The sequence below is a fragment of the Diceros bicornis genome, chromosome 35 (genome assembly GCF_020826845.1).
Source record: "Diceros bicornis minor isolate mBicDic1 chromosome 35, mDicBic1.mat.cur, whole genome shotgun sequence".
Taxonomy (NCBI): Eukaryota; Metazoa; Chordata; class Mammalia; order Perissodactyla; family Rhinocerotidae; genus Diceros; species Diceros bicornis.
The window spans coordinates 5,802,520-5,816,583 of NC_080774.1; the positions used below are offsets into that span (position 1 = coordinate 5,802,520).

At 54.2% G+C, this 14,064-nt stretch overlaps 1 protein-coding gene across 1 annotated transcript in view; it reads left to right on the forward strand.

The window, feature by feature from the left end:
- The first annotated feature begins 747 nt into the window (after nt 1-747).
- The window catches only part of DHX37 (DEAH-box helicase 37), a 33,503-nt gene continuing 20,186 nt past the window's right edge, over nt 748-14,064 (forward strand). Inside the window, exons 1-7 of the mRNA XM_058531248.1 lie at nt 748-944; nt 4,404-4,573; nt 6,878-6,990; nt 7,573-7,912; nt 10,166-10,314; nt 11,463-11,555; nt 13,358-13,454. Of these exons, the coding sequence (XP_058387231.1) occupies nt 839-944; nt 4,404-4,573; nt 6,878-6,990; nt 7,573-7,912; nt 10,166-10,314; nt 11,463-11,555; nt 13,358-13,454 (1,068 nt within the window). The 5' untranslated portion in view covers nt 748-838. The remainder of the gene's footprint in view (nt 945-4,403; nt 4,574-6,877; nt 6,991-7,572; nt 7,913-10,165; nt 10,315-11,462; nt 11,556-13,357; nt 13,455-14,064) is intronic.

Sequence of the window (14,064 nt, forward strand, 5' to 3'; positions counted from 1 at the left end):
CATAATATAACCGTTCTATTTGCAAGATAATTACAGGATTCGGGGCCAGCCCCGCGGCTTATCGGTTAAGTGCGCGCACGCACTCTGCTGCTGGTGGCCCGGGTTCAGATCCCAGGCGCACACCGAAGCACCGCTTCTCTGGCCATCCTGAGGCTGCGTCCCACATACAGCAACTAGAAGGATGTGCAGCTATGACATACAACTATCTACTGGGGCCTTGGGGGGAAAATAAATAAATAAAATCTTTAAAAAAAAAAAGATAATTACAGGATTCAGAAAATACATTATTTCCAAGTGCACTACAGTGTGATGTAGTAATGAGGGTTTAAAATTGTCTAATAGATGCCTTCTTCTTTTAGTTCTTCTATCTGTCCGCGTAATGGAAATATTTAGTGCCTTTTTATGATGCAACTAATGTATGTTTCTTGTAGGAATATCAGAAAATGCAAACAAGCAGAAAAGGGAGGGAAGAAGTTTGTATTAGGGGAAGGGTTATATTTTAAAAGGTGACAAGACACTCTCACTCCCAAGTAGCCAAATCAGCATTAGTAAATAATTCGGTTTTAGAGACTCACTACACCGCAAGGCCTCTGCTGGGACCTCAGGCCTCGCTCCCGCCTCTAAATTGGCCCCGCCCCTGCCCCGGCTGGCTCCGCCCCGTCCCCGGACTGGCCCCGCCTCCAGCCCCGGACCTCGCGGGCCAAGTTAGTCCCAGCTCTCGCGAGAGCGCATTCCGGAAGTCTCCCGGCCTGGGCGAGTGGTTTGGGAGCCCACGTGGGCTGGGCTTTGGGATGTGCTGCCGGTGACCCCCGCCAGAGCCGAAAGTGAGCAGGACGCCATGGGGAAGCTGCGCCGGCGGTACAACGTCAGGGGGCGCCAGCAGGTGGCCCCCGGCCCCTCGAAGGGCGCCCCCGAGCCGCCCCCCGTGCGGCTGGAGCTAGAGGGTAAGGCGTCCCGGGACCGGGGCTGGGTTTCGGGGAGGGGCCACACAGGGCCTCGCGGCCAGGACTGGGCAGTGGGGGCCGAAGGGCTTCCGGACTGTGCCCTGCCTCCGCGACTCCGGGCGGGGGACCAGAGAGAACCCCCTCTCAGATGATCCGAAGGAGGGGGCACAGTGACAGTCTAGCTTTAACAGCGAGTTTGGGCCAATACCCGGGCTTTCTCTCTTAGGGTCCAGCCCTAGTATAGCAGCGTGGGGAATTTGGGCGAGAAAATGAGGTAATTCCGTGCTTTCCGATGGCTTCGGTTATAATCTCTTTGACCCCTCAATTTGGATTTTTCAGCGTAGACCTGTCTCCTCAACTCCAGGCTGCTTGACGTTTCTGCACAGACTCCTCTTTAGTAGGAGCGCCTATTCTAGGAGACATAACAGAAGAGGAGATTTAAAAAAATCGACGCCGTACTGAGCTTAGATGCTCCTGGGAAGAGACGGGCAGAGATCAATATGTAAAATATATAGAATGTTGTGTGGGTGTATGACTGAAGAGAGGAAGCAGAAGAGGTGTTTGGGGGGCTGCAGTGCTCCACAGAGTGGGCGGGGAAGGCCTCCCTGAGAAAGCACTGCTTTCAAGACCTGAAGGTGGCCAGCACGGCTGAGGGGAGATGAAATTCAACATGGAATCAGGATCGTGTAGGGCCTTGTCGGTCATGGTGAGGACGGCGGCGTACAGAGCAGACGAGGGGCACTGCATGGGCTTATGTTTTAACAGCATCTCTGAAAAGCAGTAGAGGGCACAGCAGAGCCGGGCTGCCCGCTTAGGAGGCTGTTGAGTGCGCTCGCCCGGGTGGGAGTCGATGCCTGGACAAGGGAGGCAGCCGCAGAGGAGGTGAGAGGTCGTTGGATTCGGGATGTACTTTGAAGGTGGAGCTGGCAGGATTTGCTGGCTGGCGGTGCACAAGAACAAGGGAGATGTCAAGAATGACTCCGGTCTCTGGAGAAGGTGGGGTGGGCGGCTTGCGGGGAGATCAAGAGCTCGGTTTTGGATACGAGTGCTTGGGGGCCTGTTAGATATCAAGGGAGAGAGGGTAGGCAGGCAGCTGCTGACGCGGATGCTCAAGAGAGGCAAGTCCCGGTGGAGATAGCAATTTGGGATCATCTGTGAATAGACGATGTTTATTTAAAGTCCACAGGCTGGATGAGCTCGCTGAGTCCAGCCCTGGAGGAGAGGGGAATGAGGAGGAGATGGGGCAGCCTGGGAGGTGGGAGGAGAGCGCTGGGAGAGTGTGGTTGTCCGGGGACCCTGGAGAAGGACCCGCTGTCTGCGTCAGAAGTTGCTGTGGGGTCGGGGAGACAGAGAAGGATGTGGGATGTAACCCTGGGGAGGCCATTGATGACCTTGATGGGGCCAGTTTCGGAGGAGAGTTGGGGTGAAGTGATTGAGTGGGTTCAAAGTTGTCTTCCAGGCCCCCAAAACTGAGCACATTTCAAGCTGCTTGTATGTGCTCCCTGAAGTCTGTGTTGATTTAGGAAAGAATGGGCCTAGATTCCAGAGATGGAGGAAGGGAGAGCCAGAGCTCCTGGAGAAGCCTGTTTTCCTTGACCAAGTAATTGGCCCCTGTTCCACACCTTACTGGACCTGGAGGGCAGTGAGGTCGTAGGAAAGAATGTCAGGGTGAGAATCCAGAGTCTGAATTCCCTCCCCAGAAGTTGCATGGATAGGCTGGGAGTTGAAGCAAATTGTTTAACATCTCTGTGCCTCAGTTTTCTCTTCTGTAAATTGGGTCCGGTAGTAATAGCCATCTCACCTGCTATCAGACTTTTGGAGGTGGTATTTTGGGAGAATATGTTTATGACTGAAATGAGGATACTTTGAAAAGTGCAGATGTGACGTGTCCTGTGATGGGCGTCATCGTTATGGTAGCGGTGACAGCTCAAGACATAAGACCGCACCTCTAAGAGGACAGAAGACCCCAGGCTGACAGTTGGAACTTGATGGTCAGAGCAGAGGGGCCGAGGTCTCTTAGACCCAAAGATTGGGGAAAGTGGTTTCTCACCTCAGAACAAGGCATCTCCATGGATCCCCGCCTTTCTCAGGGACCAGAGGGATCTTATAAGAACGTAAATCAGATTGCCTTCTTCAAAGAGCTTTCCCCGACCACCGATCCAATATCGCTACCCACTTATTTTTATCTTTACCACATCCCCTATTTTTTTTCCTATGGCATAGTTCTCAAGTTTTTTGGACTAAGGACCCTTTTACATTCTTAAAATTTGAGGGCCCCAAAGTGCTTTTGTTTTAGTGTGGGTTATATCTATCAATATTTACCATATTAGAAATTAAAACTAAGAAATTTCAAAACACAAGCATATACAAGCACATGCTCCTTTACCCGTCAGAGCAGCAACATGTCACATGATTTGGAGCCCCTGGAGAATGCCACTGTACGCTCCTTTTTTTTTTTTTCTGCTTTTAATTGTTTTTATTTGAGAATTGCAAAACAAACAGCTTGCGTTGCTTAAAACTGTCTCATTCTTCTTCATGAGGGTCACATAACCTCTCCTACACTTTGTAACAAGTAAAGATGCACGAAGCCTGAGTAGTTAATAAAAGAGTCAGATACTCCCCATGGGGAACACTGGAGAGAGAATTCTAGTTTTGGCTGTCAGGCAGAAATAGGTGCTCCCCAGGGCCTCTCCTCCCCAAGCTGCTGCATTGGGTTGAGTTGAAGAGGGATATGATAGCTGAATTGTGGTCTAGATTGTATACTTTTAAACTATGACATTTAAAGAATAGGGGCTGGAGGCCAGCCCAGTGGCGTAGCGGTTAAGTGTGCGCGCTCTGCTTCGGCAGCCTGGGGTTTGCGAGTTCGGATCCCGGGCGCAGACCTACACACCGCTCATCAAGCCATGCTGTGGCAGTGTCCAACATACAAAATAGAGGGAGATGGGCACAGATGTTAGCTCAGGGACAATCTTCCTCAGCAAAAAGAGGAAGATTGGCATTGGATGTTAGCTCATGGCCAGTCTTCCTCATCAGAAAAAAAAAAAAATAGATGTGACACAAACTCAGTCCTTAGTCCACTGCATACTCTTTAGAACGTCATAGTATTATTACAGAAATAGTTTTGAGCTCACGGACCCACAGAGAGCAGGACCACACTGAGGGGAGCACTACCCTGCTTACTGGTACCCCCAAATACAGACTGGGATGAAGGTGCCCCGGCCCACAGCAAAGCCTGACCCGTGGCAGGTGCTGGGTAGACGAATTGAGTGAATGTGTGACGGGCCTGCACCCCTGTTCCTGTGCGGTGCTCAGGCGGCTCACACGTGGGGCAGGGGAGCCCGGGAGAGGCGGAACGGAGTCCCCCAGAGGAAAATGTCTTTAAGGCAGAGTCTCGGGGGTCGAAAGTGTCTGCACTCTCTGGCCTCCGAGGCTGGGGCTCAGGCAAGTGTGTCTTTTCAGATAAGGGCACGTGGAAAGGAGTTGATGCAAGCAACGCGCTCGTTCTGCCTGGGAAGAAGAAAAAGAAGACCAAGGCCCCTCCCCTGTCAAAGAAGGAGAAGAAGCCTCTGACCAAGAAAGAGCGAAAAGCACTGCAGAAAATCTTAGAACAGAAGGAGAAAAAGAGCCGGGTACGCCCGGTCTGTCGGGTCTGCACACGGCTCTTCAGACGGGGAGAGATGGGAGGCCTGTGTCCCCTGACTTGACCTCTGCAGCAGGACTGTCCAGTAGAACTTTCTGGAGCGAGGGACGTGTTCTGTGTCTGCACAGTGCGGCGCTGTAGTCACTAGCCACGTGTGGCCATTGAGCTCTTGGAACATGGCTAGTGTGGCCGAGGGATTCAACTTTTAATGTGACTTAATTTTAATTAATTTAAATTCAAATAGCCACACGTGGCTAGCGGCCCCCCATCAGACACACAGCTCCAGAACCTTCTAGCCCTCTGGGGGCCATGCTGCCTGGGTCTCTCAGTCTGGGATGGCCCAGGTTTGTTGAGGCCAGATGTTTGTTAACTGGGGAGTCAGTTAATCAACGTGCTCATCTTTTTTTTTTTTTCCTTCTAATCATTTTGTGTTATTTATTTTTTAACTTTATTCTGGAGAATTTTAACCTTTTCTCCCTTGATATTTTAAGGGAAAAATTTTGTAATGGGAAATTCAGACATACAAAAGTAGAGAAGATATGTGATGAACTCCTGTGTCCCTGACACCAGCTCCAACAGTTATCGGCCATGGTTGACCTCGGGTCGTCTCTACTGCTGGTCACTTTCCCTCCTCCTGGGTCAAGGCCCAGGTCACATAAATCTGTGTTCGTTTCTTGTGGCTCCCACAACAGATGACCACAGTTCTGGAGTCCAGCGGGCTGAAATCCAGGTGTGGGCAGGGCCGTGCCCCCTCTGCAGGCTCCAGGGGAGGGTCCTTCCCGCCGCCTCCCGCTGCTGGCAGCTCCAAGCGTTCCTTGGCTGGTGGCCCCATCCCTCCATCTCGGCCTCTGTCTTCACACGGCCTTATCCCCTGTGTGTGTCTCATAAGGATTCTCGTCTTTGGAGTTAGGACCACGTGGATAATCCAGGCTCTCATCTCCAGGCCCTTAACTTCGTTATGTTGGCAAAGACCCTTTTTCCAAATAAGATCACTTTCTGGGACGTGGACATATCTTTTGGGGGTCACCATTCAACCCACTATATGTAACATTTTATCCATAAATATTTCAATTTGCATCTCTAAAGTAAGGATCATTTTAAATAACCACAATACCAGTAGCACACCTAAATTCTTAAAAAATATCATCAACTATCCAGTTAATGGTCGAATCTCCAATTCTTTCATAGATACTGCCCCACCCCGTCTCTTTTTTTTTCCCTTTATAATTTTTTTGTTGAAGAAGTTGGGTTGTTTGTCTCATAGAGTTTCCCACGGTCTGGGTTTTTTAAATTTTGTCTCTGTGGTATAGTTAAACACACTCCTCGCCCTCTGGATTTCCTGTAAACTGGTATTTGGATCTGTGGCAGCGATTCTCAACCAGGACAGATGTGCCCCCAGGGAACATTTGGCCACGTCTGGAGACATTTAGGGTCGTGATGACTTGGGGTTGCTGCTGGCATCTCGTGGGTAGAGGCCTGGGATGTTGCTAAATGGCCTATACCCCACAGAAAAAACAAAAATTACCCAGCCCAAAATGCCAGTAATGTGGAGACAGAAACCCCGACCAGAGGCTTCGTGAGATTCACGTGTGACTCTGTCAGGGTTGCCATGCGGTGCTGTGTCCCCCCGGTGCCACAGCGGGCCCCCTGGCAGCACCAACGCTCAGTCCTGAGCCCTCACCGCACAGAGATGCGCTCTCCCAGGAGTCTGTTCTTTTAAATCCCGTGCAGCACTTTTCCCACTGTTCTGTGCCTTGTTATTTCTTTTATTGGTTGTAAAATACAAACAGAAGCACGTATAAAATGGTAATTTTAAGAATAATAAAACAAAAACTCATGAAATGGTCACCCAGGGGAAAGCAACCACCTGGGCCGCCCTCCCCCACCACGTTGTTTATTCAGGGCAGCGTGGGGACCAGCGCCTGTCACACACAGCAGCTCCCCTGTAGTCACAGCTGGCAGGGCTGCTTTATACAGACGGGCCTGCTTTATTCATTCGGTCACCTGTTGATGGGCATCTGGGTAGTCAATGGCCTTCTCTTGAGACACACAGCGATGCAAAGAGAGCCTTGTTTATCCAACCCCAGACTCCGTTGGGGGGTGAAAAGCCGCCCCAGGCTCACACGTCTGTTTGTGTGAGAACACCAGGCAGCCGTGCAATTGCACTGTGACTTTTGGTTTAAAAAGACTGCAGGTGTTATTAGCGATGCTGAACTTTTATGTGGAGTCTCACTTCCCTTCTGAAGGGAGGGTCGTGGTGCCAGGTGTCTCACACACTCGTCTCCCTCCCCAGCGAGCAGAGATGCTGCAGAAACTGAGTGAGGTCCAGGTGTCGGAAGCTGAGATGAGGCTCTTCTACACCACGTCCAAGCTGGGCACTGGGGCCCGCATGTACCACACCAAAGAGTGAGTAGGCCAGCCCCTTGCTGAAGCCCGCTCCTCCTGCCAGGGCTCCTGGGGGAGGGCTCACAGGTTACGGAGTCCCACCTGCACTCTCTGCTGTCTTACGCTCGACCTGCTCTGTTCTCTTACATGGGAACTGGCCTGGTCCCTATAAGCAGTGTTGAGCATTTGATGACTGCTTATTGAGTATCGGCTGTGTCCCAGGCTCTCCTCCAGGCCCTGGGGACAGGGCAGTGCACAACTGTGAAGTAAGAAGCTTCCCTTAAGAAGCTTATCTTCTGATGGTGGGGAGGTGGGCAATAATCAAACAGATATATGTCTAGTGCGGGTAAGCACTAAGCAGACAGTGAAGCAGGGAAAAGGGCGTGGAGGGGGACGGGAGAGGTATTTCAGGATGCGTGGTCACGGACAGTCTTCCTGAGAGGGGACATTTGAGTGAATGAGGGGGAAGTTATCTGCAGGGAGCAGGAACAGCACGTGCAAAGGCCGTGAGGTGGGAAGGGGCCTGGCCTTTGAGTCCTGGCCTCTGGTGAGTGTTCAGCAACCCAGAGCTGCCTCAGGTCTGCCTTCTGGCTCTCCCGGCAGGAAGTCTGATGAGGTCGCAGCCCAGGGTCAGGAGAAGATCAGCAGCCTCAGCGGGGCCCACCGGAAGCGCCGCCACCAGGAGGCAGAAGAGGAGGAGTCCGAGTCCTCCATGGAGTCAGAGCCCGAGGAGGCCCTGGGCACTGAGTGGGTGGAGGCTGGTGCAGGGACAATGGCATCAGCTGCCAGCTCCACTGGGGGCCGGGGCGAGAGCCCAGCACCCAGTAGTCAGCCGTCTCCGGCCAGGACTCCTGCAGCTCCTCCGGCAGCAGCCCCCGCCCTGGCCAGGCCCCCCTCGAAGCCTGCCGTTTTCATCCCCGTGAACCGCTCCCCCGAAATGCAGGTTCGCTGCCCTGGTGTTTGTGATAAGAACTTAGGTTAGCGCGTGAGGGGCTGAGGGTGCAGAGAGGACGTCCCCGTGATTAGGGCAGGTGGCATCGCCTCCGTGCCTCAGTGTCCTCGTCTGCAAAGGGGAATGACCGTGTCTGCCTGGGAGGGTCGTGGCAGAGACTGACGAGGGGACGCGCGAGGATGTGCTTACAGGAGTCAGGCTGTTGAGGTGGGCATCACCATCACCATCGCCGTCTGCTCACCGTCACCTTCAGCCTCTGACCGCGGGCCCAGGTGCCCGCTGATCCAGACAAGAGCAGGGCTGTGAGTCAGTGGCCTGAGGTGGAGTGCTGCTTCCGCCACTTTCTAGCTCGTTCCTGGGCCTCATTTTCCTCACCTGTGGAATGGGGCTGCTCCGTCCACCTCAGATGTCCACCCCTCTGTGCCTCCCTCGGTTTCCTTGTCTGGTAAAAGATGGTCTTGCTGGGTTGTCATGACGGTGAGAAGAGGCAGGGATGAGGAGGCGAGGCCCACGGAAGGCTCGGGACAGCTTGAGGTGGAGTCGTGGGCTGTCTTGTCTCAGGGTGGGCGGGAGGTGTTGGTGACATGGATGCGGGGAGGTCACGTAGCCGGGACCTGGCCCATCGTGGGTGATGGGGATTCAGTCTGTCTGTCCACACGTTTCCTCTGAGCGCGTGCTGTGGGCCGGAACAGGAAAGGGAATGATCTGCAGCCTCCGAGCTCTCAGTCCAGCGGGGACACTGGCGTTGACCACATGCTGTTATGGACAGGGCCCAGAGCCATGAGGAAAAATGGGGCACATGAGGGGAGCACGGGGGTCCTGGTCTCGTCAGGGCAGGTGTCTGTGGGGGAGGGGCATCCCGGGCAGGAGCTGAGGGACCAGCAGGAGCTGAGAGGGGTGCTCCCCCACACTGGGAACCGTGTGACCAAAGGCCCTGAGGCGGGAGGGCTCCTGGGTCCCTAGAGCCGCTGTTTCAGACCGAAAATTGGATCATGGAAACAGGTGGGATGTGACCAGCTCTTTTTTTTTTAACAAAAAAGAATAGAAAATATCAGTGCAATTCCAAATAAGAGTAAGTACTGTTTAATGAAATTGTGATTTCAATTAGAGGTACATTTGTATGCGCATATATAAAGAATTAATCAGGGGGCCGGCCCGGTGGTGTAGCGGTTAAGTTCATGCGCTCCACTTCAGTGGCCTGGGGTTCACGGGTTCGGATCCCGGATGCTCACCTACCCACCACTTGTCAAGCCATGCTGTGGCGGCATCCCATATAAAGTGGAGGAAGATGGGCGCAGATGTTAGCTCAGGGCCAGTCTTCCTCAGAAAAAAGGGGAGGATTGGCGTCAGATGTTAGCTTAGGGCTGATCTTCCTCTCACATGCAAAAAAAAAGTTAATCAGGGTAAGCTGCTTGCTCCAGCAGACAACCCCAAAGAGCCCCTGGCTTCACACCACAGAGGTTTACTTCTAGGCCCAGCGCCACCTGATGGTGAGTGGTGGTGTGGGATTCTGCTCCACACGGTCATTCAGGGCCCCGGGCTCCACCGTCCAATGTCCCGCTGCTCCTCTTCTCGCCACCCCAGGCTTCACCCTCACCTTTCTGTGTGCTTCTTCCACATACATGTTCCTAAACCATTTATGGCTTAGGTTTGTGTGTTTTTGTAAGTGGCATCACGTCATACATCTTTTTCTGCAGTTTGCTTTTTTTGTTAGTCACCATCATGTTCCTGAGATGTACTTACCTGTGTTGAAGTGTGCGCGTGTGCTGAGTCAGGATATAAACGTGCTGCTTTCTGTGGGTCGTGGGGAAAAAGCCCCTGCTCTGGAGTCCGTACCTAGGAGAGGGATTGCTACGTGCACACCCTTGATCCTGGTAAAATTGGCACTGGGTTCCTTACTGACGTGGTTGTGCCGTAAACGTGGACGCCGAGCAGCCGCAGCTGAGATTCCCGTGTCTCAGAGGGGCTCCTGCACCAGCCAGGCTGTCCCCGAGGACACGGGGTCTGATGCTCTGAAGGACCTGGGGCGTAGCTCTCTGTCCCCACCCCCAGCTCTCAAGGCTTCTGGTCACCAATGGGCACACCTGTGGCTGGGTGCCGTCCATGTGCCAGCTGCCCCCTTTGTAGAAACCACTGTAGAAACTACAGTCTTGCTTTGTTTGACCAGGGTCCCCTTGTCCCCTCTGCCGTTCTGTAGGGGACCTCCCACAATTCCTTGAGCGCTGACTTCCTCTGTTTTGCCAGGCAGAACGGCTAAAGCTCCCGATTCTCTCCGAAGAACAAGTGATCATGGAGGCGGTGGCCGAGCACCCCATCGTCATTGTGTGTGGTGAGACCGGCAGCGGGAAGACCACGCAGGTGCCCCAGTTTCTCTACGAAGCAGGCTACAGCAGGTGGGGGCTGGCACAGGGTCCTCCGCAGGTCCCTCGGGTGACAGCAGGGATGTGGTCCCTGAGAGTCATTCTGAGCATGGTCTCTGCCCTTTACATGCTGTGTGACTGGGCACACTGCTGCACCTCTCTGGGCCTCGGTTTCCTCGGCTGTGGGATGGGGAGAATCATTGCACTGCTTCACAGGGTTGTTATGTAGATGAAGTGACGGAATTCGTGTAAAACGCCTGGCTCAGTCCCTGATGCGTGGGCTGTGTCTCCTCCTGTTGGCACTTCTGTCACATGTGTGTCCGGGGTCCCCCAGACCACCCCCAGATTCAGTGGTTTGCTAGGAGGACTCAGCACACGGTGGTGCTCACAGCTGCAGTCTATTACCGGGAAAGGACACGAGGCACAAGCAGCGAAGGGGAAGGCGCGTGGCATGGCGTCTGGGGGAACCAGGCTCAGGCCTCCAGAGCCTCTCCGGGGGGTCACACAGGACACGCCAAATTCCTCCAGCCAGCGGGTTGTGACAGAACTTGCGAAGTGTCATCTACCAGGAGAGACCCAGCGCTCAGGCTGTTTACTGGGGTCATGTGGGCACCTCTGCCGGGCCCGTCCCCAGACCCCAGACTCCCCGAAGAAAGTAGGTGGTCAGCGTGAACCACGTTGTCTGTACAGACGGTCCAGGCGCAGAGAGCCCCTCATCACTCAGGGTGGGGGGATCCTCCTGCAGTCCGGGGTCCCAGACGCCAGCCAGGGGTGAGCCCGTCAGTGGGTCTTTCTGCTTAGCAAGGGCAGCCTCGCACCTGTCATGTGATCTGTCTTCTGCACAGCGCGGAAACCAGCCCCTGTCCCCTTGGTAGGTTCTGTTTGGAGGACCATGTGCGGGGCTGGGTCAGGCCGAGCCACCGGGCTGCAGGCCCGGGTCCACCCAGGCCTGGTTCCTGTGAGCCTGGCTTCCTCTGCACCCTGACTGTTGAGGCACCTGTGTGCTGGCCTGTGGGCCACTCCCTTTGCTGTTAGGTGGTGCTGCCTCGCCTGGTGTGTGTGTCCCGTCACCCCGATGGGGGCCGCGTCTGTACAGTGACTCCTGACGTGGAACCGCGTGTGGCTTTGGGACACACACTTGGGCTGAGGACTGCTGATGTGTTGTGTTCCCCCTCCCCCAGCGACAACAGCATCATCGGCGTCACAGAGCCCCGCCGTGTGGCTGCGGTGGCTATGTCCCAGCGAGTGGCCAAGGAGATGAATCTGTCGCAGAGGTGAGGCTCTGCCTCCTGGGGAGGGAGAGGGTGGTCCTCCTGCCTCGCCCGGGGGTCGGCTGTCCAGGAGGAGCTGAGCAGCATTGTGGGTCCCCGTCCGTCCCGAGGGTGCTGGGGGGGAGTGTCGCTTCTGCATCTAAGTGCAGGAGTCTCTGAGTACAAGAAGGCTTCCCGCACTCTGGACAGCAGGCCTCTCCTGGGCAGGGGGCCACGGAGCAGGGCCGAGCCAGCCAGGCCCTTGGGCTCACATCACACATGTGTGCTGAGGGGACAGATGGCCCTTACAGGGGTTCAAGGGCAGAGCAGAGCAGCAGGTGGCTGAGTGCAGGCAGGCAGTGGTTAGCACTTAAGTTACGTTACAACTCAGGCTTCCAGAATGCAAGTCCTCTCCTGGCAGTAAGGCTATAGGACTCGCCTTGGAAAGCAGTTTGAACAAAGCAAGGATAGCATCTGCTAGAGAAGGGCTTGGGGCCTCAGCCCAGACTGTCTAATTCAGGTTTGCAGGGGCAGCACGTCCAATAAGGTCTAGAATCCAGAAGACACAGAAGAGATAGAGCTAGAGGCTCCTGCATCCGTCCTGTCGTCACGTGCTCGCCAAGCAGCACCTGCCGGGTGCCAGCCCGTCCTGGGCTCCAGGGACATGGGGCTGAGTGAACAGAGCCACCTGTGCCCCTGGGGCTGGCATGCAAGTGGGGAGGCTTGTTCTGTTTGCTCGTTAGGTGGGCGAGGTGCCTCCAGCTCCCCTCCCCAGCGGCAGCCACCACTGCACGTTTACTGTGGATCCTTCTAGACAGTTCTGTGCACAGACAAGCAACTGTCTGTCTGCGTTTCTCCCTCTCTGACTTCTACATAAATGTCTCACACCATCCACACCCTTCTGTAGCTTTCCTGTTCCATTTAATAGTATGTGTTTTGAAGATAGTGATACATAAAAAGCTGTCCGTTTTTTCATCGTTCTTTTTAACTTTTTATTGTGAAAATCTCAAGCGTATACAAAAGTAGAAAGAATGTGCCCCGTGTACCCAAGACCCCGTTTCAACAGTAGCCAACTCGTGGCCAGCTTTGTTCCGTCTGTGCCCCGCCCCCCCAGGTGTTGAGAAGCGAGTCTCAGATGCCATGTCGTCTCACCCTCAGTGTTTCGCTGTGTGGGTCTGAGAGATCAAGACTCTTTTTTTGTTTTTTTTTTAAGATAAGGAATTTTTAAAACATAATTGCAATATGTTTATCATAACTGAGAAGTGTATCACGACTCGAGCATCCTCCTGTCCACGTGTAGATTTCCCTGGTTCTCTCCTAACACGCTTTTACAGTTGGTTGCTCGTTGGCCTTGGTCTGCGCTTGCTGGGTTGACATGCTCTTTAGTTGGCCCTGACAGCTCCCTCCCCCTTCACATTGGAGAGGGATAGTGGGGTGGGCAGGGGTCTGGGCCTTGTTTTTTTTTTTAATTTTATTTATTTATTTTTTCCCCCAAAGCCCCAGTAGATAGTTGTATGTCATAGCTGCATATCCTTCTAGTTGCTGTATGTGGGACGCGGCCTCAGCATGGCGGGAGAAGCGGTGCGTCGGTGCGCACCCGGGATCCGAACCCGGGCCGCCAGTAGCGGAGCGCGAGCACTTAACCTCTAAGCCACGGGGCCGGCCCGGTCTGGGCCTTGTTGGGGGACCTGGGGTCCCTGCCCTTGGCCGCCTGCCCAGTGGGGCCAGGCCTCCACTGCCCACCTTGGAGTGGCCGCATGGCTGCAGCCCCAACCAGCTGCAGCTCTGGGGACTCGCCTGCCCTGAGCCGTGTCCTGTCCCCACAGGGTTGTCTCCTACCAGATCCGATATGAAGGAAATGTGACCGAGGAGACCAGAATCAAGTTCATGACGGACGGCGTGTTGCTCAAGGAAATCCAGAAGGTTGGTTGCTCGTCTTGTCTCACAAAGCAAGGCCAGTAGAGGTAAGGAGGTAGGATGTCACCCGGCATGTGAGCAGCTGGCCTGCCAACTGTTGGCAAAGCAAGATGCACCACTGTGCCACTGTGCGGGTTACTTAACCTCTCTGAGCCTTAGTTTCTTGATCTGCAAGCTGGTGCCTTCCTCGTATAATTGTTTTGAAGCAGAAATTGTATAATGCATGAGAGCACCTTAGCACGACGCCTGATAGGTGCTCATTAACGTGAGCTTATATTTTTATTATGATTCAGTTTACAGACTGTGTGTGTTGGCATACTGCTCCTCACTGGCTGTGTGATATTCCCCCAGCCGGGGTCTCTGGGGAGGGCAGGGATGATTCCTGCCTCCTCTGCCTCGAGGCTGGCCAGGGTTGCTCAGGAAGGTGTGAGCGTGGTGTGGGGTCTCATGATGTCTTTCTGTGTGACCTGCATGTCCAGTTGCCCTCAGTCCCCACCCGACATCTCCTTTCTGTTTCCTGCAGCCCTGTCCACCCCATAGCATCTGCGTTTGGTAGCTCAGCTCTCATAAATAGTGGCTGCCCTTTCCCTAGCAATTTCTCTGCCAGGTCCCAGGC